General features: G+C 36.0%; 1 protein-coding gene across 1 annotated transcript in view; it reads right to left on the reverse strand.

Annotated features, from left to right (window-relative positions):
- Positions 1 to 796: 796 nt before the first annotated feature.
- Positions 797 to 27,578, reverse strand: part of APOB (apolipoprotein B) — a 36,241-nt gene continuing 9,459 nt past the window's right edge. Inside the window, exons 10-29 of the mRNA XM_027710199.2 lie at positions 26,590 to 26,817; positions 26,288 to 26,405; positions 26,018 to 26,164; positions 25,274 to 25,485; positions 24,715 to 24,952; positions 23,821 to 23,997; positions 23,323 to 23,514; positions 22,412 to 22,579; positions 21,001 to 21,212; positions 20,299 to 20,481; positions 19,954 to 20,075; positions 19,176 to 19,386; positions 17,755 to 17,930; positions 17,433 to 17,620; positions 17,025 to 17,170; positions 15,132 to 15,508; positions 6,612 to 14,186; positions 5,708 to 5,822; positions 4,701 to 4,884; positions 797 to 3,677 (exon numbers count right to left, since the gene is read on the reverse strand). Of these exons, the coding sequence (XP_027566000.2) occupies positions 2,064 to 3,677; positions 4,701 to 4,884; positions 5,708 to 5,822; positions 6,612 to 14,186; positions 15,132 to 15,508; positions 17,025 to 17,170; positions 17,433 to 17,620; positions 17,755 to 17,930; positions 19,176 to 19,386; positions 19,954 to 20,075; positions 20,299 to 20,481; positions 21,001 to 21,212; positions 22,412 to 22,579; positions 23,323 to 23,514; positions 23,821 to 23,997; positions 24,715 to 24,952; positions 25,274 to 25,485; positions 26,018 to 26,164; positions 26,288 to 26,405; positions 26,590 to 26,817 (12,583 nt within the window). The 3' untranslated portion in view covers positions 797 to 2,063. The remainder of the gene's footprint in view (positions 3,678 to 4,700; positions 4,885 to 5,707; positions 5,823 to 6,611; positions 14,187 to 15,131; positions 15,509 to 17,024; positions 17,171 to 17,432; positions 17,621 to 17,754; positions 17,931 to 19,175; positions 19,387 to 19,953; positions 20,076 to 20,298; positions 20,482 to 21,000; positions 21,213 to 22,411; positions 22,580 to 23,322; positions 23,515 to 23,820; positions 23,998 to 24,714; positions 24,953 to 25,273; positions 25,486 to 26,017; positions 26,165 to 26,287; positions 26,406 to 26,589; positions 26,818 to 27,578) is intronic.

Below are 27,578 nucleotides of genomic sequence, written 5' to 3' on the forward strand. Positions count from 1 at the left end.
CAGCCATGAGGGAAAAACAAAAGAAAACAAAACCTTAAATCTCTCTTCTCCCATAACTTTCATAATTTATTTTACTGTCCTTTGTTTCACAGAGCTGTTTGTCATGACGCAGGGAAGCAAGAATCGGACAGTGTCTGAGAAATCTGGTTGTGCTTAAACATTTGTGAAATTCAGGGAAAAGAGTTGTGCAATCTGACATCAAATAAAGATCAGATGACCCATAGGCTTCAGTTTCCTTGTGAATGAAGGTGAAAGGGCTCTGCAGGCCACATCTTTATTTACTGGGATACTCAACGGAACATGTAAACAGGGATTTTTATACCTTTAGGTCCCCCAGGTAGGGTGACGTACGCAGATTAGTTCTATTCAGAATCAAAACTTCTTATTTTACAGTTTACAGGGGACTGTTCTATCGCTTATTCTGAGAATTATTGCTGCAATTGTGATGGCTGAAAGCTCTGAAGAGGAAACGGATTTACCTTACTTTCTAAGAGATGCCCACTCTGCTGACACCTAGATAGGTGTGTGTATCCTACCATGCTTGTCAGATTCTGATTTTGGGGTTCATGTAGCTTATCTGATAAGAATCATTACTGGCAGAGTTACTCAGGTAACTCTTTATCAATATGCCAGTATTCTTTATCAATAGGGATGTCAAAGTCGTGGTGCTCCATTCTGCCATGTATGTACTTCATCATACCATGGGATGAAAACAGACTGCTTTCCCATCAATGAACAAGTGACAACCATATCACAGAATTGAACTGATTGCATCAAAACAGACATGTACACAACATTTCTAGTGGTGTTTGTCAAAGACTTTATTCTCAAAGAGTCAATATTGTTTCAGCCTTAGCAAGCCTTTCTCAAGGACTGTCTATATAGTATTCCAACAGCTGAAAATAAACCATAGTAGGTCCACATATTTTCCACTCAAAAGCAGTCCTATTTTTTGAGTGACTTCAAAATTCTCTAAATTCATCATTAAACTGAGAATTCATTTAAATGAGGTTGAGGCTTCATCCTAGAAGGGGAAAACTTTTTGACTTCCATCATACATGATGCCAGTGAAACTGTGACAATTAACTAAACTCACAATAAGTAAAAGATAGACAATTTGATGTGAAAACAGAAATATCATGGGGAAACAGGTGAGAAACCCCTGTATTTCTGAAACATAAATTAGCCAGTAGAAAGAAAACCCATCTAAAATTCTTGGCATAGTTGTCTGAAAACTGATATAGGCATAAATTAACTTTTCTTAACAGAACACTGATATTATTATCTGGAGTTTTCCAGGAGTCAGATTTCTACATATGCTTATATTTTTATGTTATTTTTCAATTTTTGATGTTTTTTCCAGAATTTATCTTGTACATGCTCTTTTCCTCTTCTTTTTCTCTCATATTTATCTCTGAAGGTGTTTCTATGCTGCGAATCAGATGTGTTTCCAAGTCTTTCTTCAACTGGCTTATGAATGTGACCTTTATCTTAAAACCTGTTTACTCTATGAACTTCATAGCTTTTGTGACTATTTACAATATGTATTGCACATTTTTGGCTTGATCCAACATACAATGAAATCAAAGAAATGACTTCCCATTGACCTTGACAACTGTTGGATTAAGCACTATGGTCCAAGTAAAAGTAGCTGTAATAAATGACACAAAAATGTAATAAAGAACTCATTTATTGGCTTATTAAGCTTATTAAAATAACCTAGTGTAGATTATTAAGTTTTCATTTACAAATTCAGATTCAAACAGTATCTACCTGAAGCCCCAGTATACTGACTGCTGGTTTTTTTAAATACATTGTGGCACAAACTTGTTACTTCTCCTCTTCTGCATGTACATTCAGTTCTTCATGTGCTGCTGAATATTTTCTATAACCTGCTGAAGACCAGTTGCTCAGTGGCAAGTTGTTCATCAGTGAATTGCTACATTTCTTCCCATTCCCTGGAGCCTTTCTCAATGGCTTGCTGAATCAGTATGTGCATCATTTACACTTTGTTTCTGAGTTCCTCTCTGCTGTTTTGGGGCATTTGGTAAATTGACTGCCAGTCACATGGGCACATTTATTCTAAGCTCTCCTTGACGAACAGCTATATATGGCTTTATGCTCTCAGCTGTTATTTGCTCAAACCAACGAAGAAGCTCTGAGATATATTGCAGGAATGCAGAGTAATTTTCTACAGTTAGATCAATTAACCTTTTGGCCTCACTGATTAGCTTTTCTTGGGAATGAGTAAGCTGCCCATAGATCTCCCGGAGCTTTTCTTTGACTTGCTTGTTATGTTCATCGATTTTCCTTTTAGCAGCTGCAGACCAATATCGGATTTTTTCCTGAAGAGAAGATGAGAGTTCTATGACCTTCTGTCTTCCTTTTCCTTCCATATCAGTTATAAGGTCATAATATTCCTGGCTGTAGTTTTCCACCAATTCTCTTATTTGGTCTGTCAGGCGTGTAACCAAGTCAGCAAGATCTCCAACATTCTTGTTGTGCCAATCCACAAGAACATCTATTACATTCTTCAGCCATCCTAGTACCTTGTCTTCCACCTCATAGTACTTCACTGACTGTCCAAGTGTAGTTGGATCAAAATATTCCTCCCGCAGTGACTTTATATAGAGGAGCAGCTGGTGCAGCTTTTCTGAAAGGTCCTGGAAAGTCTTCTGACTAAAATCTTTGAATTGAGAAATGTATTTTTTAACATCTTCTGTCAAGGATATCAGTTTCTGTGCATAGTCTGAAGCCATTGCATCTTTGTACAGCTGTTGTGTTTGGACTTTGATGTCTTCAAAATTTTTGGATTGCAAGCTTCTAACCATTTCTTCTACCTTCTGAAAAACTTGTTGCACTACTTCTTTCAGTTGCTTCAGTCTTCCTGCAAAGTCGGCTTCCTGAAGAGTAGCAAATGTCTGCCTGATTTTGCCCTGCAAATCTTTCAGCATTTCCCTAATTTGATCAAGTACATTATGACCTCTAAGAATTGTTTCAGAAGCAGGAAGTCTGACTTCCAGCTCACTGATAGCTGCAATCAAGGCATCAAAGTACTCTTGAAGTTTTGAAAGGCATAAATCAGCATTTTTTGCTACCTTCTCTGTAGTCATGAGGTATATTTCTTCACCACTGTACTTTTCAGACAGCCCAGGGACCTGGAATTTTGTGGTTTTCAGGAATTCAATGGCTGAGTCAATTAGGTGTTTAATTTTCTGGTGATAATCTTCTATTATGTCAATTGTGACATCCAAAAGTTTTGCTTTTATTCTTTGATAGTTGAACTGTTCAGCTTGATCTGCTGCTCTTCGATACAGCCTTTTAGCTTTGAACTTCAACTCCTGATATTTGCCAGAGGCCTCGTTGGCAGCTGTGCGAAGCTGAGAATCTATTTCATCTATTTGTTTCACAGCAAACGTGTATGCTTTGTCAGCATTATTCTGCATCATGTTCTTCATCTTTAAGGTGGCAGCACTAATTTCTATTCCCATATGCTCCTTATGATACCGATTAACATACCTGTAGATTGCATTTGTCATTTTAGGCACTTTTTCTTTCAGACCCAACAGCAAGTCTTTGGCAGCGTCTTTGTTCCAGTTGAATTTCATGTGAGTCCAGTTAGGTTCCTTGAAGGATATCTCACTTGTTAATATGTCAATGTCCTTCTGAGGAGCAGACTGAAAATACAAAACAGGATAAGAAAAATGTAACTTGTATATACAACAAATCTAATATTATCTCTGAGCATATTTCAATATTCTCATTGTTGCATCTTTAATTTTATCATATGTTAAGACAAACTACTTTGAGCTTCTTCAAACAGCAGGGCCAGAATATAACTTAGTCTGGTCTTTTTTAAAATTTGACTTTAAATAAGATTTTTCCTTCTTTTGTATTAAATGCCTATCATGTCTCATAAGGTAGGTGAATTACTTTGGAAAATGAGCTTTTTACTCATTCCTGAAATAATTTAAAGTGAATTCAAAAAGAATTTTTTCATATAGAAATATTAAAAGATTTAATTTTGCAATTATTTAAATAAATGAGACAATTTACAGGGTAATTAAGAAATCCTCAAATAAGAATCTATTTACATGTAAAATTTTACCATTTTTTAGTTGTAAATAGTGAATTATGAGTCACTTGCGAACCCTAAATTAGTATATCATTTTGGAAGGTAAGATTTTGATTCTGAAATTCTTGTAGTATGACAATAATAAGAAGTATGTTTTGCTAGCAAATCTAGTAAGGTTTTTAATTCTCATTATGTGTTGTAACATATTAATGGATTAAGAAAGGCACTTCACAGATGGTCTAACCCCTTCCAGTGGCCTGATTCCTATAATGGCCACTTACTTCTTATTTTAATTCTAAGTAGCCTGACAGTTACATATTAAACCTGATGGGTGGCTTATCTAAAACTGACTTTGCACTTCCTTGACTTTCAGTGGGTGTGTCTTCTTGACCATAGGAGAGGGCAAACATAACTGTGTGGAGAAGCTGAAACAGCCTCTTCACGCAGATGTTACTTTTAGTAGCAGAAAGGCCAGTGTGGGAAATAAAAACTTTAATTACTGATGATATACTTTTTATTTGGTGGTTAATTTATATCTCAACATAAACACACACAAAATTTAAAGGAAACTTTTCCTCTGACCACACCGAACCTTTCTGCTTTTTATTGCTTCTATCAAGCTTACCTGAGTTTGGTAGTAAACTCTGCCAGTGAGAATTTCGTCATCCACTTCAATGACATAACCCAGGGTCCCAGCTGAGGGTGAAGATATTGAGAGTGATGACCTCCTTTCATTCTCATGGTAACGCATATGGACATCTGTGAAAGCGGGGCTGATGACATCTAGTGATGCACTGTTTTCCATGGCTCTACAACAACAGTAAATACACAGCTATGAAGGAATGCACAAAGTACAATTCCAATGCACTATGTCTGCATAAAATACCACCTATTACTTTATATATATGTATGTAAACAATGTCTTTATCATGAAAAGAAAATGTAGAGTTTTGCTATCCACATCTCTTAGAATTTAGCCTGATGCATTCAAAAGTTCACGTCACTCCAACTTTCCTGTTTTAGATAAAACTATATTGAGCTCTGTTGGGAATTTTCGTTAAATTATACAGCAGCAAAACAAAACCTGTAGCTGTACCACCATCAGGTTTCTATAGATTTCTACAAGCTAATGCAATTTTTTTCACCAACACAAGCATAGGCACTACCGTTTATCTGCATTTGTACTTGCCTTCACAGATTCTGTCCCTTGGATGTATCAACAAAATACTTGCAGATCAAAACAGGCAGTGAGAAGGCCAACTCTGTAAACCCTAGTGCCAGCGCTTGTGAATAAAAATCACTCAGTAATGGCTTGTGATGACAGAGCGATCCAGTGGGAAAAAAACTACGTTGATGATCAGATCTAAAACTGCTCTGAATATGAACTATTGTGTTTATATCTCAGCAGCTTTCTGAAATGTGGCTGCTGAGAAAAGCTGTTCTAGGAATGCTGAGAGAGAACAGCTTTCAAGCTAACTTGAGAGGGAAAAAGACACAGCCAGTAATGACAGGGTAGCTACACAGATTCTTATTAATTACAGCAAAGCCCTCTGGGACATTAGGGATCAAAGTAACAACACATCATTGGCAATTATACCTATTAGAAACAATATTATTAGAGCAAATCTTTACCCAATTTCCGAAAGAGTAAAATCTTCCTGGTAGTTTGCACTCATGTCACGATGTGAAAAGCTGCCAGTGGTCTTCACAACAAGCATATCTTCCTCGTATTTATAGTTTGAAACAACTGTGAAAAAGATTTCAAATGTGTGTATTACCAGAACATACCAGCAAACAATACAAACTACATGCATGTTAGACAGCCATTTGTGAGGTGTCTCACTGGTATGTAAAATTCTGCTTCAAGAAACTGAATGCCCATAATGTCCCAAATGAAAAGATATGAAAATATTTGTTCAACTGGAGTATTTTAAAATTCACATTTTTTATCTCAACATGGATACAATATTTTGCATTAATGCAGATCATAAGTGGGTATTCTAATTTCTTGAGAGTTTAGAATTTTATTCTGATCTATATTTTTAGTATTATTATAAAGTCTAGAACTCAATGCTATATGGGACTTCAATTTTCTGGCTTGAAAAAAATTTTGAAATCAAATCTGTTTAGTTCCTAAAGAAAAAAATAGGTATTTCTTCATTTGAATTGAAACAGTTAAAAAGTCAACCTGCCTTCTTTCCTTTACACGTATTACCATAAGTAATGGGGGAATGCTATGCTGTTTTACAATTTAAAGTAAGAAACTGCTAGGAAGATATTTCCCATTTTTCCTATTTTTTCACAATATGTAATTATATCTATATCTATATTTATCTCCTTCAAGATGAATGACTGAGACTCTGATAATAATTTATGAAAAAATGGCGTTGCTGCTAAAAGAAGTATCATCTAATGTCAATGCTAAGTAGAGAACAATACCTTCATATGCAAAGCCTGGGGAAAAAAATAAATCTGAAAAAGTGCAGTATACAGTATTTCCCCCCAAATCATGGCATATAGAATTTTAATGTCTTACCATTCAGGTCATATTCCAGGAATTGCAATGTTGAGCTGCATGTAGAGTCAATGGAATATTCAAAAGAGTCCTTCTTGTTTGTCAAGTCGGCTCTCCAGGTGACGTTGTACAAAGGGGAAGCAACTTGGAAAGATCCCGTCAAGGCACCAAATGATGGGATGTAAATTCCAGCAGGCAAGGATATTTTGAGAGGGGGAATCTCAATTTTCTGTTCAGGAATTGTAATTGTAGGCAGTTCAAAATCTGCAATCTTATTAGCTACTTCATCCAGATCTACATGGAAAGTGCCAAGTGAAATACTCTTTGGAAGAGTGAATTGAGACACCGTTATTTGGTATTCAGGTATTGTCACCTCAAAAAATGGCATTTTATATTCTTCTAATGTAATATAATTGGCTCCTACATCCACTTTGGGGAATCTTAGTTTTGGCAGTGTGGGTAAATGGACATCAAATGGCACTGTGCTTAGCGTCTGTGGAATTTTGATGTTGCGCAGGTCAATGGTGTATGCTGGCACCTGGAGAGTGGTGAAAGGAAGTCTGAACTTTGGAGTGTTGAGAACAGGGCTTGGAGCCTTCAGATGTAACTCAGGAATAGTGACAGTGAAACCATCAGTCAGCTTATTCACAGGTATGGGGAAAAAGTAACCATCCTCACTCTTTGTGTACACGAGGGATACCGAGCCATTCAAATACTGCTTCCTGTCAGCACTGGTAGTGACGTCCAACTTCAAGATATCCCATAAGCTCTTCTCTGAAATGGGGCACTTTATGTTTCTGAGGAAGTCCATGTATGCTTCCAAAGATCCAGAAACATCAAATTTTGCCTTTGATTTTTCATTTGATAACTGCATATCATGACTGAGGGATAATGACTGGATTTGGCCTTCACCCTTCCAGCCAACTTTCTGGTTTGCAGGACTGATTTTCACTACAACAACCTGTTTAACTGATGCTGTGTCCAGGAAGGAATTTGGCTGAGTGGCTTGAATCTGAAGATCTGCTGATACTTCCCAAGGAGCCAGCTCCAAGGTTGCTTTGCATCTCTGAGCCCCTGTTGTTGTGAAAAGAGGTGTATATCGTGCATAGTTCTTCCCGTTGTGCTCCCAGACTGCATAAACGCGACGGGTAGATGCTTCAACTGCAAGCATTTCTTTGATTTCACTGTTCCAGAGTCCATCTGCTTTAGAGTGGGCCTCAAACTTGAGAGCTGACCGAGCCCCATTAGCATTTAGATAGGTGTTTGCCTCGTGGTCTAAACTTCCAGAAAATGCACTTCCAGTGTAAAATACTCCATCAATATCCCCTGTTGTAGAAGTTTCTACTGATATGTAATATGTAAGGCTCTCTAAAGCAAATTTGTGAGCAATTTCTCCCTTAGCACTGGTGCCGTATTTGGAAGTATTGAAATCATATATTAATTTTATGCCTGAGGAAAGAGTGGGTTTAGATTTTGTATTTCCAGAAAGTTCTTGGCTGAAATTAATTTTTAAAACTGGTGTATCCATTTCTATATTTGTTGCCACTGAAGCTTCCATGACCCTCTTTAAAAGAGTAATAGTGCTATCATGATTTCCTCCTAGATATTTGTTATTACTCAGGGACAGTGCTGTGGCCAGCTTCAACCCTCTTTTTCTTGTCAAACTTGTTGAACCATCCAGCTTAAATTGCAGTGCATCAATGACAGAAGAGGATGAGACACTGAGATGTCCAACAACATCTGACTGATTGAACAGCCCAGCATTTGCAGTTAAAGTGATCACACTGGATTTAAATGAGAAGTCGTAAGTAATGTTACCCATGGCAGGAATTAAGATTGCTGGGCTGTTGATTCTGAATCTAGGAAGCTTTAAGGTGCGTAGATCCTGTGGGACATGAAGGACTGGAAGCTCCAGAGAAGGTAAGACTAGTGTGTAAGATGGAACTGAAAAGCCAATAAACGGGACTGTGAATCCTCTTGTGCTTATTTCTTTTGGGAGCGTGTAACCAAAGGTTGGCATCTCAGCAGTGAAAGGAGAAACTTCAATATTCACAATTGGAATGGTGTATCCTGGAATTCTGAAAGTCCGTGGTAGTTTGTTCAGTGATGTTTGTATTTTGTATTTGTCAAATTTTGTTTTGGCTTCACTATATGACTTTGTGAGAAAATCTAAAGCAGCGTTTCTTCCTTTCTCAAAATGCTTGTTGAACAAAATGATGTTTTTATTAAGTACTTCTTGCACTGTTGCTAAAGGAAGGGTGATTACATGCATGTCTTTGTTTTTCTCATACTGAGCATTCAAATTTAAATCAAAGGATTGCCTTGTTGTCTTCAATAATTCCTTCAGGCCTACCTGTTCCCACAGTGAATAATCTTTTAGCTGAGGAGTTTTGAGTCCAGTGTAGGGAATCTGAATCTGAGGAATGGTTAGAGGAGTATTTAGGAAGTCCAGGTTGGCATCACCATTCATTTCAACATGAGCTTCAATTCTGTCATCATTGTTGCCAGCAGACATATTATGGGAATATCTATACTGATTGAATCTGCCAGTAGCTTGCCAGCTGATCTGCTGAACAGATGAACTGAGGGTAAACCTATAGTTATTCAGGAAGTCAATTTTGCCAGTCACTTTCATAGGGAAGCTGATTTTCACATTTCCATCATTGTTTGTTAAAAGGTGAATTTCAAAAGGCTGTACCAAGAAGGAAAGCTCATTATTTACAGTTCCAGTAATCCGTCCATGGAGTCGAGCATTGTGAGAGCCTGTTAATTCTACTTTCATTTCTCCAAGCTGTCCCGTGCCTTTCACATTCAGAACACTACGTCCCACGCGCTGTGACTCAATTTCAGACTGAATCTGAAGTGTTGCATAATTTAGGAAACCACATTCAAATCTCATAGCTTGATTGACTCTCAGGTGTTTATCATTTATTCTGTTGTTGGCAGAAAAGGTAATAGTGGGGCCCTCAACCTTGAAAACAGCATGTGAATCATGAGTGCCTTCATCAAAGAAAAGAGGTGAAACCAATTTCCAGTTTCCTTTACCAGTGGAGGTAAATGATATGTGTCCTGCTTCTACCTCTGTTGTCATATTACTGAACAGATCAGCATGGCTGTAGGAATCGGCTTGTGGAATATTCAGTCTGTGGGAATACGCTGTTCCACTCTGCATCCAAATTTTTCTCTGCAGCTTGACCATTAAATTATTCTGTAGTTCTATTAAACTTTTCTCTATATGTAAGTTTGCTCTGGTTTCAGCTTCACCTAATACTGAAGTTCCTAGAAATACCACTTCATTTGAGTGATCAACTTTAAGGAACCTATGGTTGACTTTCATGGCATTTTTAAGGTTCAGTTGCTTCATGTCAGGGGCCAAGAGACGTGAATCTGCAATAACACTAAAAACTAGGAAGTCTAATTTGGACGTTGTTTGAGCTGAAATGGAGGTCGCAAATTCTGGACTGTTTGCAGATGTTGTAGCATTACGAAGCTCAGCTTGTGTAGACAGTGTAAAGAACGGAGAGGTAACTCTGAAAGCACCAGACAATTTGCCAAATGTAGGGACAGTCACAGTATGTGGGATATGTGGAAGCTGGAACTCTGGTATCTTCACGTTAGGAATCTGGAGCTCATTTAGATTTAGTTTTGGAATCAACAATTCTGGTATTTGAAACTGAGGCATTTGTATTTCTGGGAAAGAAATGTCGGAAAAAGGCATATCTCTCATCTTCAGATCTTTCAAATAGAAATCAATAGCTGGTAACTGAAATTCGCCAGACATGAGTTTGTCTATCGTTCTCACAATCAGAAGCTTAATCTCAATCAAGTCAATTGTAAAAGAAGGAACTTCAAAGGCATTTAGAATTTTAAAATCTGGGGTAGTAAATTTCATTGGGATTTTCATATCTTTTAATTTCTTAATATTGATCTCATAGGAGGGGATATGCAGATCAGTCAGTGGAACAAAGAAGTCCGGTGTTTGAAATGTTGCTTCCCGAAGACTTCGCAGGCTAACTTCAAAGGCAGGTATAGTGCCTAGAACAGTCCTGATTTCAGGGACTATAAATCCTGTTTCAACAAACTGGTTTAAATTTTCAGCCCAATTTTTCAGATCATACTCTTCAGCCAAGGTAGTAATTTTTTTTAAAGCTATGTTCCATTGGTCAGATATGTATAAGACAACAGAATTGTAGAACTGGCTTATCTTCTGAAGACACCACTGCAATTCCTGGGAAATATCCATTTCAGAAATCCTCTCTCGCAGGTCTTCCAGATGTTCATTTATCTTGGCTTTCATATTAGCAAATGTTGTTGAGTTTATGAGCTCCCTGAACCAGTTAATTAGCGCAGTGAGCTTGGTGTCCCTTAGTTGTTCCATGTATTTTGAAATCACAGCTCTAAAATCTCTCATATACTGTTTCAGTGCTTCTGCTTTCTGTGGAAGTTCTAGATTTCTGAGTTCCTCATTTATTTTCTGGGTCACTTCCTGGATTTTTTTGTTTGTGTCATCAACAAATTGGTTATAGTCGAAAGCCTGGAGCTTTTTAATAACGATGTCAAGGAACTTGTTGACTTCTTTTATCATCTTTTCATAATCAAAAGTTTGCACTTTCTTGACAGCATCATCAACAAAAGCAACAACTTTATCAAAGCATGACTTCACATCAATATTTTGCAGGTAGATGGTCAGTTTCTGGACGGTTTCTTTTATTCTGTACTTGTTAAGCAGTTCTATCATTCTGTCAATTAAAAAATATATCTGCTTATCAATTTCGTATTTTACAATCAGTTTGTGCATATGACCTCGGAAAGCGCTGATCTTCTCAGATACTTCATATTCCTCTATCCAATTTAGAATAAAGTCTTTGATTTGTTCAAGAATTTCATGAATTTTTTCGATTGGCAAGGAACGCTTAAATTTTTCTAAAATTTCTTTAGTATCAAATGTTTTAATCTGCCGTTTCAAATTTTCTGCAATGCTTCTGACATCAATATTCTGAATCTGAATCTTGAGTTGTTCTAGGTTTTCCTGTATCCTAGCTGTAATCCTGTACTCATCATCTACATTTTTAATCCAAGCCAAAGTGCTGCTTCCGATTTTGTTAGGATCATATTGTCGGAAAAAAACCCATAATTTTTCAATGATGTTGATTACAGTTGTTCTTACCTTATATTTGTTATCTAGAGCTGTCATAGTTTCAACTATTTGATCAAGAAGCTGTACAATAAGTGCTTTAATGTCATACTGCTCATAACAGTCTTTGATGTATTGCTCAACTTCTATCAGATAGATCTGCAGCTGAGACAGTATTTCTTGAAGATTGTCCATGGCTTTTTCCAGCATAATTTGCATATCATCAGATGTTATTCTGTAGTCCTTTGTGAAAGCAACAAAATTATTTTTCATGCTGCTAACTCTGCTTTTCATATCCAATTTGTCCATATAATCATTAATGTCCTGTGGGAGTTTATCCAAAGTTGCCTTGTATTTTCTCAAATGTTGTTCTACGTCAATGTTCTTCAGGTAACTTTGTATGGCCTGCAGCATGGATAGAATGGTGCCTCTGAGTTTTTCAAAGTAAACTGGCAAACTTTCCAAGAAGGGTAGGTTAATAAGATGCATATCTTTATTTTTGTCATACTTCACAAAGCCAGAGATGCTGAATTCCTGAGGCTCTGACACGCTGCTCCTGAGGCCCAATACATCAATTAAATTAACTTCTTCAGATGTTAATGGTAGTACGATTGATGTGTCCATTACAGAGAGATCTGCTAAAGCTCTTCCACTAAGTTCCACACCAACCTTTTCTGCATCATTGTAAGCACTGAGATCTTGTGTATATACATTATTGTTTAGTTGACTTTTCAATTTCCAAGCACTTGACTGCTCTGATGGAGTAAAAAGCACATGAACTTTGTTGTCAAGCAGCGTAGTGTATCTTCTGCTAGACTTCAAGGTATGGCTGGTAGATCCTCTGTAATCATGGGAGAAAGTGAAAGCAAGAGGCTCTGCTTTAAACAGGAATTTGCTGTACAGGTCTCCTGTGTGTTCGCCCATAGCAACCAGCTTTCCGTTAGCATTGGTGTGTATGTCAGCGGTGACAGCAAATGGGGCCATAGTGGAATGCAGAGCATTGCTGAAACGGAGAGATTTGGAATCACAGTTTGTGTTCATAGTAACTGAGGAAGAAAGTCCCGCCACATCCAGGTTAACTCTGTGACTCACCGCTGCGCCTTGAATATTTGCCACTGTATCTGTTTTCAAGTCTGCAGTTAGACCAGCACATGTAAGGGTGTAGGTGTGCCTTATTTCATCTGCTCCATGGGCTCCTCTGACATTGCCACCCAAGTTCATCTTCAGAGGCTCAAGAAGCAGTTCTGCTTTGTTGGAAACTTCTGTTTTAGTGTATTTAAGATTATTGGTTAGTTTAGCTGTAAGTGAGCTAGGCTGCAGTTGTAGGTCAAAAACATGCCTGTGGAATTTGTCAATGCTGAAGCTGTTATCTAACTTTGAAGCAAATGTTAAGGACAAGCCGGGAATATTCAAGTCATTTGTGTACTCCAGCTTAATATCTTTGAATGATCCTTGCAAATTGTTTGAAAACTTGAGTCCTTCTCTATTAACTCTGAAGTTTAAAACATGTTTGTTGTCCATACCCAGAACTGTACTCTGATATTCGCTTCCCAGAGTTATTTCTCTCAGGCTCACTCTCCCACCTAGATTGAATTTTGCACTGTTTTTACCATAGCGCCCAGAAGAGGACAGTGACATGGAGCCTCCCGCATTGTCAAGCTTGGCATTCATTTCACTCTGCATTGCCAGTGGACTAAACTGCACGTTTGTGGTTGCGCTGCTGGCCAGACCGTACCGATTGATATTGAGTGACGACTTATGTGCAGCTCGATTTCTTTGATCAGTCAGGGATACATCCGTGTTGAAAACAAGATCCTGAGAATTGAGAGAACCTGCAAACAAGGCAGAATACTGGATTTGCTCGTAATTGGCTTGGTACTCAGATCGAAGTGCTGCCAGCTTCTTTGACAAAATTATTTCAAGCTTATGGACACCTGCAGTATACAGATATCTCCCATTGGTTTCAGATGACATTTTGAGCTGGCTGTTTTCATACTTCAGTGAAGCTGTGTTCTTTAATAGTCCGCTTTGTACATCAGAAATTGAAGTAATGGAAAATGAACCATCACTGTATCTGCCAGACATCTGATTGGTAGCCTCAAAGTAAGAGGAATCCATCTTCAGATTTGATTTTCCTTCTAAAACCCGTCTCTTTTCATTGTATGTGCTTGATAGAGTGTAAATGCCTCTTGCAAAGAAAGGGGCCACTACCAGCTGCCCTTCCATTTTGACGTTATTGATATTCATGTTATTTGTCTTCTCAGAAATAATATCACTGGAAAATGAAAGCTGAGAACCCAGAGTACTTGATGCTGTAAGTGATAAGGTGTAGTTTGCAACTGGATCAGGTTCATAATTCTTTCTGCCAGAGAACTTTAGAACTGATGTTAAGACTCTGTGTTTTAGGTGATTTTCATATGCACAGATGAATCCATTTCTGTTATATGATGCTTCTCCAGAACCTGAAATAAGAAAAAGGAGGTGAAAGATAAGTGTCATCTATACCATTTTGTCTCTAACAATTTGTCTGATGCCACTGAACTTCTATGCTACTGCTTGAATTGCAATTACTGTTATATCATTTTGTTTTAAAGGCCTAAGTGTTTTGATAAATCCTGAATAGTTCTGTAAAAATGGCTATTTTTTTGATATTTGAAGCTAAGGTTTTGAACTATGAATAAATTAAGTCCTTACATTACTAAATATAATGTTATAAAATGACACAAAATTATGTCAGTATTTAAACCTAAATTAAGAAGACGGACTTTCAAGAATAGCCCATTCCTGTTTTTTAATGTTTCCTTTATCATTCTTCAGTTATGGTGAGGAGTTTAGGAAAAAACTGAAGTCAGTTTGTCCTCTTGCAATTTGAAAACTCAAACTGCAATTTTAGGGGAACTAACTTAAAAATACCATCTTATGGCAATACATGGACATAGATCAACTATAAGACAATTAGATATATATATATATACATACATACACGTGTATATGTATACATATATATGTGTATATATATATCAATATATACATATATACATATAAATAGACTGAGAAATAAATTTTGGGCATATCTATGCATGTACATGCACACCTGTTTTTGAAAACACTTGACTTGTCAGCTACACAAGTGTTTGTAGAATCTTGCCTGAAGTTTGGAAGGGCATTATCTTCATTAAGGAATACCCAGAAAAATGTGGACCTTAAAACAGTTTTTGAATTAAATTGACTTCACCTTTACTGCCTGAGTAAACAGACATAATATTTTTAAAAACAAAGTGATTTGAGATTGTGCAACACCTTTCTTTAAACAAGCATAGACAAATCCATGTGTTGTACCTGATGCAGGGAAAACAAAGCAATTAAAATAGTTTTGCCAATATTGCAGTATTAGCACACATTCTTACCTTTTACACTGTAGGAAAGTAGATCAAAAACTGAGTCAGCATTCATGTTATAACTAGTTTTTGTGCCGGATGCTCTCTCTGTGGTGCTGTTGGTCAAAGTGTACGCTGCTGTCCAGTTGTAATAGTTGCTGTACACATTAGCAGAGACCTCCAACTTGCCCAGTAAAGGCACACGGAAGGGATAGGATTTTGGAATACTAAGTGTTGGAATTCTGTATTCCCGAGATGGCACACTTATTCCCATTGACTCCATTACCAGAGGAGGTGTTTTAACAGTCTGTGGCATCCATATGTCATCGGATGATCTTCCACCAAAGGGCAACGGAATATCAATTACAAAACTGTTTTTATTTAAGTAGTGTCTGATCCGGCCTTCACTAGAAAATAAAGATAACTCTGTTAGAAACTGTAAGTTCATAAAGCATATACAGAAAATTCCATGATTCCCTACCCTGCCCATTATACTGAGCTTACTTACCATGATTATACCAATGTCCTGACTTTAGTTTTAGAGGGAAATGCAATGATATCTGTTATCAATACTTTTAAGCACTCGTTCATCAGAAAATGTACTGAAAGCATTTTTGGTGTCAGTGAATTCTGTCAATGTTTTTTCCCCTCGTTTCATAATCAGGGAGACTTATAGGTCAAGTAAAAAAAAAATTCTCCAAAAACATTGCCTCACTTGTAGGATGCTGAGTACCAGAAAAAGGCAATTATATTCTTCCTAAAAAAAGTGAGGCATTCTTATAGAAATGCAGGAATTTTTATGAGCATTAGATACTGTAACAATCTAAATTATTAAAAATTTGTCTTTCTGGTTATAAGTGTTTCAAAAGTTTCATCTGAATATTCAGCATTTATTTTATTCTTAATAAAAAGCAACAAAAATCTGACCACTTGACTAAGAGCGAGGACTGGAAAAAATGGATCGTCAACTGGAAAGCTTGTGGGGAAAAAGTGTAATTACAAAAAGGCAAAACAGAAGGAAACTTGGCCTTAATTTGTGAATGAACAATAGGCTGGCAAAGATACTTTTCTTGTTTGCCTAAGTGGTCTTTTGTATTGCAAAATCTTCTTTTTTACACTTAGAGCTACATCTTAGGATGAAAATTAAGTAAACACTTTTGAAATTTGTTCCTTTACATAAAAAATTTAAAAAGCAACATCACTGAGCAGTAAAAAATTCTATTATTATTATTATTATTATTATTATTATTATTATTATTATTAGCACAGATGATAAGAATATAGGAGAAAACCAGTTTCTTCCTTGCTTATACTTAGCTCAGGAACACAACGGAAGCAATAGAGTTGTGTGTCATTAACATACATTAACACTCATATTACCATAATATAATACGTGGAAAACCAGATCTAGGGCAGACAAAATGCAAGTCAGACAAGGAAAGAGGTCAGGTGACTCTACTGGAGAAGGTTAACCAGTATGTGTAGGGGATGGGAAGAACTGTCCAATAGGACTGCACAGGAAAATGTAGAGCTACCAGGGTTATGGCCAAAGATAAAGAGTCTGTAGAGTTGCAGGACAGATTTATGGGAAATATGTCTTCAGTAGCTCCGTGACTTAAAGTCTGTTGAATGCTGCATTTTCATTTAGTACTCTTACAATATAATACAATACTTCATGTTATATTCACATACTGCATAAGTGACTGCTGTAAAGTCAAATCTACATTAAAGACATGCATTAATTCCTCCCTATAATTTAATTTCTCTGGTGTTAAAATTCTTCATTATGATTCCAATTTTATCCTATTGTTTACAGCAATTCCATGCTGTCTTATAAAAACAAAGTAAAATAAAATAACACGAAAATATGAGCAAATAACTATTTTAAATTTCCTGTGTCGCTATCTCAATTTCACCCCCCACCTTTTCAGGAAAAGTTCTTCAGGAATGGTGATAACAGGCAGGTTAAATTTCTGAATGTTCAGTTCCTGCAGTCCACTTAGTTTGTCTTGCAGAGTCTGGGCATAGGGGACATCTTTTGATGCCTTTTGCAGCCAAGTATTGGTTGCCTGCAACGAGAAAAGTTTTTCAGAGTAAATAACAAGTTTTAGGACTTCCCAGTAAAATTATCTAGAAGTCATTGTAACTATCCATACGCTGAGCCCTAGATATCTGATAAAGTGACTGGTTCAATCCAAGTTGGAAATGTACAGCTTATTCAATCTGATGAGTTCGTTTACAAGTAGGTCCTATTTTGGCTTCCTTGGGGAGGCAAGAATTCAGCAGGGCTATGTGGTGGAGCTGCAATATGTACTGTAGGTTGAACCATACCACAATAAATTGTGACGTAATATGTCTCAATGTCATGTCCGTATGAGCCACTTTCCGATCCAGCAGTTCGTTGGCGTGCTTCTCTAAAGTTTTTGGGTAGTCTGAAAAGTCGACTGGAAAGCCAGAAGACAATTTTTTCACAGCAGCAGTGGCACCTGAATTCCACTCCAGCTCAACTTTCTCAGAATCTGAAAATCACGAATTTAAAAGGAAAGGGTAAAATCAGTCATATTCTTATTCTGTTGAGAGATATACTATAAACCAATGTAAAAATACATTTAAATTTATAAGTTGTATGTGTGGATCATGTTTTTGCCCCTACCATATCTCAGAAGAACTCTTTCTGAAACTGAGTTTCCATGAATTGTTGCAGCTGAGCTGATCTGAACATATGCTTTGTTTGGTGAATAATTAGCCAATGCTTCACTTCTAAGTTCAGTTTGCAGGCGAGGAATAGAAATGGTGCCTCTTAACATTGCCTCTTCCACTCCAGCATATCTGTGAAAGAAAAAAGCAAATGTGAATAAAAATATTGCACTATACTTTTTTACTTATGCTTCAGGAACAATTTCAGCATATAAATCTATAGCAGAGGCATAATAGGTGTTATAACAGATTGAATCAAAATCATAAACTCTGTTCCAATTCAGTGGATGTTTTCAGCTTCTGCTAGTTACTTTGGAAAACCTGTGGTAAACTATTATAATGCTACTATGCAGATACACACAATATGTTAATTTCATAAGACTGAAAAGGATGGAAATATGTACCTGTCCTGGTAATGTTGTACCAGAACCACATTCTGAAATGCCTTACTCTAGTTGAATTCTCTACTAAGGATACAGACCGTGGCCATGAATTGCATAGAAACAAAACACTTGACAAAATATATTATGCCACTGGGCTTCATTTTCCTTTATTCCCATATATTTTATATCTCTGTAACTTTGTTGACTTGAGCAAACTTCTAATATTATGTTAGTGCAAATGAAAGGGAATTGAGGTCCCTGACATCTGTCCAAAGCTCCCACTGATATCAGAGGCAATTCTGCATGAACAGCAAAGACAAAGACTCCCTGGGGCACCATCAAGATCACAGAATTCCATGGAAGATTGAGGTTTATTAAAGAATGTGATCAGCCCATTTCAATATGGGCTTGTGAGGCAGACAATTTTAGAAACCCTGGTAGGCTGAACATTTTTGTTAGCTCCCCTGTAGGTGTTCCCGGAAATATTCTCATCATGAAGCGTGGGAATTTTTACAGGAAGCTCTCAGTTATTTTTGGTTTTGTTGCTTATTGAGTGCCATTAGATTTCTTCATGGGGAGATGTAATAACGTTTTTAGAGCCAAACACATCCAGTAAAAGATAATACCTCTCTGAACAAACCTTGCCTTGTTTATATCCTTGGATATAACACCTGCAATAACACTAGTACAATGCATTCTTGTAGTCATGTGTGTGCAAACATGGAAGAACTAGCTCAAGGAACTTGTAATACAAATTATATATATGCATACAGTAAGAAAGATCAGTTGGTGTATCATATATATGTATTTGATCTATTACAAATTAAATATTTCAAAGTTTTTTAAAGAGGGGTTTAATGAGAAGCTTATATGTTTCTCTGTTTAAGAAATTCCTCCAAAATAGGATAAAATTTCCCCACATTTTCTACATTCAATAAAACTTTCAGTCTTATTCAAAGGCAGCTGTAAAATTCTAAATGGTTTTCTATGTTACCTTATCTGGCCACTAAGAGTAACTTCAGGAATCTTCTTGTTGTTAAAGTCTAAGACAAAGGTGTATGCTTTCTTCCCAGGAATGGATTCATCAGTAATTCTGAGGTTTGTACCAAAGTCAACATCAACATCTGGGATGTGGACATCACTGGTCAAAATCTTTCTGTCTCTGTTGTACCTGACAGTCAATGTGGCCTCATGTTGATTTACACCTAGAAAATATAATGTACTTTGGTCATTCACGACTATGGAATCTGTTTGGACTTTTCTTAAAAGGATAATAAAAAAGGATCAACTTAAAATTATATCACGTTAAAGATCTAACACAACATTTCATGAGTCTGAATCGGAAACTGGGTCATCCTTTTTCTTCTCATCTTCTTAAACACATGATCCACTAATGCCATCACTACTTTTATTATTTAAATGATTCTACAGATGGTTTGTATGCTTTACTTTCATGTTTTTCAGAAACAGCATTTTTCTCTTCCTTATACAGAACCCAGTAACATCTCCACTTCCTTGCTTCCATTCAACAACTTCTCACTTCTATTTAAATTATAAAATACAAAAGCAGTCTCTCACCATGAAAATCTTGCACTGGGATTGTATATATATAAGAAAATGGAGTTAAAGTGTTGGACTGTTTGGGTGTGAAAATAGTATTCTATTTTATACTGTAAAACATTCTATTATGATTTATTAATAAAAATCTCTTTCCTATTAAATGACACACTTCAAAACTGAACTTAACTGTATTGGTTTGTTCAGATTCTTACCTTCTGCCTGGACAGCAAACTTTAAGGTGTCTATCAGGTCACTTCCCTCTCTCTGTAGGTTGTAGTTTGCACTTGCAGAGTATTCCTTCACTTCACCTGTGGACACTATTTCCACTTCAAATCTAAAGAAGGAGCAAACAAATGGCCTGTAAATAACTATTTTGTCCATGACCTCAAATAGATGAAATCATATCATTCTCAACAGCTTTCTGATCTGTTGATGTTAGTCTGTTTTTAAAGATTTTAAAAGGTAAGCTTTACATAAGAGAGTACTGTAGATACTAGGCCCTGGGAACGAAGAGCAGTTAGCACAAAATAAATGTAGTTTAGGTTGACATGACTTGCCTGGATTCTCCAGTCAAGGGGAAATATGGAGCTGCCTCTGTGGAAGTGGCATTAGAGTACAATAATTTGGTGCAGAAGTTTAGACCAGGCATGAAAGGCTCGCAAGAAGTTGAGGTTTCTTGGTTCTCTGTCAGAGGTGGAATCTCTTCAGTTTTGGTTGGAGACACCAAATGCAGTGTATTGCTGGAACAGAAAAGTCAGTCATTTATTCCCAGAGCAGGTGCTCAGACATTGTCCTCTTAACAAGGTTATTTCTAAATAAAACTCACTTATTAATGTAGGGGCTAAATGAAATAACATTTAGTGGTTAAATGATCAATGTGTTTATTAAGTATTATTGATAAATATAATGTATTGAGCCATTGCTTTCTCTAAAGTTAGTGTAAGTAGTCCATTTAGATTCCATCCAAAATAATATTGCTATTATAATAATTTTATGTGAAAGAAAATAAAATAATAGAAATGGTAAGTCTTGTATAAAATTTCAAAAATAATGACAAATTAAATAATCTCTAAGCCATGACTCCAAGTCGCCACTTATTTGGGCTATTTGCCTATCTTATGAAAGAAGTTATCCCAGTTTTACAAAGTCTGGGATTTTTCTGAACTGAAAATTTCTCCATGCCTGCCCTATCATTTCAATTCCACAGCAATAAAAGCCAAGAAGAGAAGGAAGAGCACAGCCTTGAAAGTTCTCATTACCTGATACTGAGGAGCTTTACTGGAGTCTTTGGAGCAGGAATGCTGAATTTCAGTTGTCCAGCTTTTACACCAACATGTGCTTCAATTCCAGATTCATGGAATATATTAGAATTCATCTCCACACCACTTCTAGCAAATTCAGGCATGTTTATTCCCAAGTGTGTTACAAACTCAATTGCTACTGAAGGTTTAGCAATGAGGTCTGCTTGCATCTATTTAATAAAAACAAAACGGGTTATTTATTTGCCCAATACAATTCTTGCTGGTTATTTAAAGCAAACATAAAACTCTTTATAATCTTGAGGTAAGTTTTCTATAATTGATTTTGCTATTCAAAAAATCTGATTCTCATATCACATAACCAGAGGGACCACATAAGTCATAACTGTAATGTAACGAGTACAGCAAGATGGTAATGCCAAGGATCCTTACCTACTTTAATGTAAAAATACTCATGCTTCAGAAAGATTTTCTACATGGAGATACTTGCATGTATTTTTAAATATGAAGACAAGAGCCATTTTTCCATTATAAAAAAAAAAATTAACAATTTTCAAAAACAATGAGCAAACTATTTGACAAAAAAGAAATGGATCCAAGATCTGAACTTCTTTAAACACAAACCAGCTTTTTTGCAAGCTTTTGTTTTGGCCATTACAGAAAGAAGTGACAGAATGTAAAATTCTGGAAAAATTCCAAAGGTAAGTAAGGGCAACCAGTGCCAATTTTCAGCATTTATTTTTTTATTATTATTTAAATCTTATACATGGTGGAAAATTGAAAGTTTAGATGAACTGAAACTATTAAGAAATTTTTATGAAATATTGACTAAATTAGAGAAAAATAAATTACAGAAGTGTAAAAAAGAATGGAAATATTTAACTTTTTAAAATTTTAACTGGATAATTAATTTTGTGTCATATGCTCTTTCGTTGTTACAATTTTAAAATGTTTCCTGTCAGGTAAAGAAATGTTTCTCTTGACTCAATTTTCATTATTTCTCTGAACTGATAATCAAATTTTTCACTTTGAATTGGTCACAAAAAATGTTTTGTTAATTTTTTTGGCTTGAACAGCAAATTCACAAACTGCAGCTTTTTTACCATTGTAATTTGAGAGCAGGGAGAGAGGAATGAACAGAGATTAAAAGGATTATTTTTTAAAGAGTGATTTAAACACTTTTAATTAATAAATTTTATTGTGTCTCATATTTAATTTATTATATGCATTACTTCTTAATTTAATCTAAATGTCATCCACAAATTAACCAAAGACTTCTAATGAGGTTTTTTTTCCATATCAAGAACATTTTGTAATCTTTAAAATTTTTACTGTTGTTACAGTTTTGTCCATAAATGAGATTGTAGATTATTAGGAAGAGAAATAAATATAGACAGCTATTGAGACTTACGCTTTTTTGTTGAAGCTTCACAGCTACTCTGGCCCCGGGTGTTGCTATTCCAGACAAAGCAAACTTCAGTTGAAAACCTGCTCCAGTTGGAAGCTCAAATTCATTGTCCATGAATATGTAGTGGACAAATAAATCCCTGTCAACACCTTTTGAGATGGCTTGTGCAATCTGTGAATCAAACAAGGAAATGAACAATAACAAATACACACTTTGGAATATGAGCATTTTGTACTTTAAAAATTTATCAGGGAATGGTTGCAACTCTATAATCAAAAAGTAAATTTCATATGGAGTAGAGAATCTAAATTCTACAGATTCCTTCCTTCAAAAAATGTACTTAAGACTGTTTAGCAAAATCTGAACTTTAAACAAATACGAGATTTTTTTTATCTGCCTCAGTACACTGGTATTATCTACCTTAACATACACAAACAAAGGTGAATTCTGGTTTTCCCAAAGTCAATGGCAAAGCATTTTTTTTTACTTCAATGAAAGAAGAGCTTTACCAAATATTCCTAAACTGTACTACATCTTCTTTTCTATTTAACATGACAAAGATGAATTTTTTAATATTAACATATATTTTCATAATTAGAAATTTCATAGTATAACTTAATGACCTATATTAAGATTTTGGGCATTGTTCCAGTAGAAATCTCAATAATACAATAAGATCTGAACTTTCTCTTTCTTTCCCCTCACCAATCTTCCAGGAGGACTCCTCTTGGTTATTGAGGAGTCTTCATGGATTTCTCAGAGTCCTTCAGACCAAACACGGATATTTTATTTTAAGCAATTTTATTTTCATGCTGGTATGAAATATCTTTGCATAATAATTAAATATGATCTAAATCTTAAAAAAATCTGGTAGAAAAAAATTAATAATGCACATTGGTGTATCAGAAACGTACCATTTCAGGAATAATCTGAAGAGTTTTAGCACTCTTTAAAATCAAGCTTCCCAGCAATTTGAAATCGTTGAGTTTCATGTATCCAAGTTCTTCTCCAAGGATTCTCAAATATGCTCTTCCCTCAGGAGCTTCTTTGTTGCTCAATTCTTTTATCAGTTTTTCGAGGTTAAGTATTATTCCTTTCATGATATCCTGAAAATTCAGTCAGAAAGCAGTAAAACAGATTTATAAGAAATCTGTAAGATCATATATCTAGAACAGTTACTTAGTGAATGTCAGCTACTCTGCATGTGCTCTTACAGATTTGTCTCCAGGCAAAGACCCCTCCCAAATACAATTAAGAAAACACATTGTTAAATAGCACTAAGGGTTTGTATTTTAGCTCACCAGAAGACAAGAAGGCAAATATAGAAAAAAGAGGTAAATGTTGTAATTACTGTGTAAAAATAGGAATGCTGTGCTGCACAGCATTTCAAGCTCAATATTTTCAAGCTGTACCTGATCCTGCTTGTCATCCTGGGAGAGACCAAAATAGTCAAAAAGTGCCTTGGAAACCTGCTCTGGCACTTTGCCATCAACCCAGTACAAGGCCTTGGTTGCAGTGTCCGGGAAAAATCCCTTCTCTCCAAACAACGCTTCCAGTGTTGGTTCAAAACCCTTTCCATCCAAGCCAAGCTGAAATGAATAGGAAGGACAACGCATAACTGAGACAATTCCCTCACTTCGTTGGAACTTTACAACAAAACAGACTTTCTTGGGAACAAACAATGTGTTTAAAGTGTATCCTATAGGTCTATGACACTTAAGGGAAGATATGGAATACTATGTCTTATAATAATTACAAAATAATATATTTATTATTACTATATTAATGTCTTATAATATATAATATATAATATATAATATATAATATATAATATATAATATATAATATATAATATATAATATATAATATATAATATATAATATATAATATATAATATATAATATATAATATAATATATTCATTTTTTATCTCTGATTTTCAATAAAACCCCCCCCACATAGGCTGTATCTCATTTAAAATCTACTATGAGTACTTCAGTGTGCCAGTAATGATTCATTAGCATGAAGTCAATTTGTTACAAATGGGTTTATTTTACCCTAGCTGAGCCCTTTAATAACTTCAACAGGGTCATCCATCCAGTCAGTGGCAAGTGACATCACATAACGGATGGTTTGCTCTAGAGCCCATTGAGATCAAATCAAAGTGCCCTTGTAGTCATAGTTATCCTTAGGTTTCTCCCAAAGCTTGTAAAAACAATACATTATTCACAAAAAGTTGTTATAAGAAAACAGAAACGAGAAATAAAACAGCTGAACACTAGTAAATGTTTTTGATAATTGTTGTACCTCAAAAATATCACTTGGGTGAAATCCATACACATGCAGGGTGGTTTTTAGCATGGTCTCTTTTGGAACATAGCTGTTTGGGTCAAATACCACATTTCCCTCTACTTTGGCAGAGATGGGGTCAATTCCAGGTACAGAAACTCTTTTGGAAATCTGATAATTTTGTGAGAATTTTCTGAAATCTTTGGCTGTTGGAAACTCGTTTCCTTTCAGAGCTTCTTCAACTCGGCTTTTTAGACTAGGGAAGAGGATAGCAATTAAAACATGATTAGTACATATTCCAAGCACTCATTTAGTTTTAATTTTTTTATGCCACTTGCAGTCATTCATACAGCTGAGGTGATTACAAATGGCTAGCTCTCTGCACATATTAACAAAAAACAAGGCTTAAGGGAAAGACTATAATCTGGCACTGCTCTGACAAAGCCATAGTTTACTCAGTTGATATGTTTCTTCAAATAAACCCAAGAAAAACTTCATGTCTAGACAGCTACCACTGCATTTATGGTTGGAACTTTGTTTTTTCTAAGAGACCAATATACAACTAAATTTTGCTTACTCTTCAATGCCTATTTCTTCAGAATCTAGGATGTTGGCAATGTGTGAGGCAACAAAGCTTTTCACTTGCTCATTCTTCTCCTTCGTGAGGATTCTCAAAATCTTTGCAAGATCACCTGGGGAAGGATTTTTCATCACCATGAGATAGGCTGCCAGGCGTTTGTCTGTAGGTACATCCAACTCTTGGAATGCTTTGAGAAGTGCTGAACGGTCCTATATAAATAGAGAAAGGTTTACAATGATGAACTGGCTCACTATACTGAGCTGAAGTACTCTGTATAATTACACCCATTCTGTAGGAGATGCTGTAATGTCACGGTAATGTAAACATAAATCTAACAGTACTATTAATAATGGCAACAAAATATCAGTATAAAATAGAGACCTGATTTTTTTCCTAGTTAAATACATTTAAATCTGGAACAATTCATTAGTTAACACCACCTTTGAATAAGTAGATCTCCATTTAAGACACTAACAGGAACAGATCAAAACTTCCATTTAAACTATCTATACAAAGCAACTGCTTCTCAAAAAAACAACAGCCACTGAGTCAGAAGACTGCAGAACTTCTCAGATATGTCTATGGAAACTAGATAAAAGAGTTCTAAAAAAGCTGGAGACAGCTGAAGCGGAGATATCAGAACTATGAAACAATGGGAATGTTTTTGCATATTCAGTAACTTATGTGAGCAGCCAAGGTGAAGTGAGGACAGTTTATTCTGGTTCTTGTGACCCAATTTACCTCTTCAGTAATTGTCATTTTCCTGAATGCCTGGATGGCCGCTTTCTGCACTGAAAGCGATGCAGCTTCGTTTCTGATACATGTCTTCAGAACAGATTTCACGTTGGGTTTAGCATTTTCCATTACTGCACCCATGTTTCCAATAGCCTGTCAGTGATGAAGACACAGAAAGGTGACAAATATTTTTTTTTCCACCAAGAGAAGCAGAGTGCTCTATGCACTACAATTTATAATAACGTCCTATATAAGGAAAGAAGGAAATAAAAATACCCGAAGTGTGAGGTATGTGAGTTCATCTTCCCCGGAACAATCAGTGCCAAGCAGTGATACCATGAAGTCTGCAACATCTGTGATTTCCTCTGTCACAGTCTTCTTCTCATCGTAGAACCTAAAGAAATACAGAAACACATTAGAAACAAAAGGAGAAAATGAGAAATGTCTATATTATGTTCCTGAAGAGCAACAACACGACAACAACAAAAAAATCCTTGAAAGGTGAGTACTCTTAGGGTTTACTTTAAGCATTGCAACCTTGAGGTTATTTTGTACAATTTCATGCTGTCGTTACTTACTTAGTAACAGAATGACTCAAGCCATAAAAAGAAGCTCTACTTGGCTGATACTGGGCCATGTTAAGAATTTCCCGTATTCTCTGTGGAGTTGGAGAAGGCAACAGTCCCAGGGTGTATGTGACCAGGTCTGCCACAAGTGGATTCACACTTCCAGTTCTCAGGATTTGAAGGACTGCACTGTAGCACTCTGGAGTCCCGCACTGGGTCAGGGCCTGAACAGTGATGGAACTGAAAGGAGAAGAGACGACTTTGACTAATTAATTCCCTGTTTGCAGTTTTTGCTGTATATTGACTGAAACAAACGTTTGACAGGTTTATTAAGGTGTTTAAATATGTATTCTTATGTTTTACAAGTTATAGTAGTAACACAATTAAATAAGAACAATAAGAAAGTATTAAGAATATCACCATTACGCAGGCATACCTTGTTGTTTTTTCACAACAGACGTTCCCACAACTTTAAATATTATAAACTAATATAATCAAACAAGACTGAAGCTCTAGTTCCTCTACAAACTGAGGACATAAAATATGTGTAGACTGACTCGAGTCCAGTTCAGACAGAAGAGTAAGGGTGGGGAGCAGAGGGCAGGGTCAGACCAAAGAATAGTGTTCTTCCATGTCTCCCAAAGTCTCACCTTCAAAACTGTTCTTTGCTATAAATCAAACTTGGGAGTTTGGAATTACAGCCACTGTCCTTGAGCAAAACTGCATGAAAGATCTTTGGCTATAATAACTATCCACAGGATTGCTCCTAGCACACACACTTGGGATGGTGGAGGAGCTGTACTGGGCTGTATTATACTCCAGTTCAACTTCTCCAGTAAATTTGGAATATTTGATTGGGGAATGATATGAACAATATTAGTTTTTTATAGAAGACTAGAAATTTCAGATCTATTTGAATTCTTATACTTTTCTCATATATTTAATATTCAAGCTCCAATCAACAGCTGAGCATTTCTGATAGAAAAATGTAAAATCCATAG

Source organism: Pipra filicauda, unplaced genomic scaffold (genome assembly GCF_003945595.2).
Source record: "Pipra filicauda isolate LSUMZ 115617 unplaced genomic scaffold, ASM394559v2 scaffold144_size1929842_pilon, whole genome shotgun sequence".
In the NCBI taxonomy this organism is placed as follows: Eukaryota; Metazoa; Chordata; class Aves; order Passeriformes; family Pipridae; genus Pipra; species Pipra filicauda.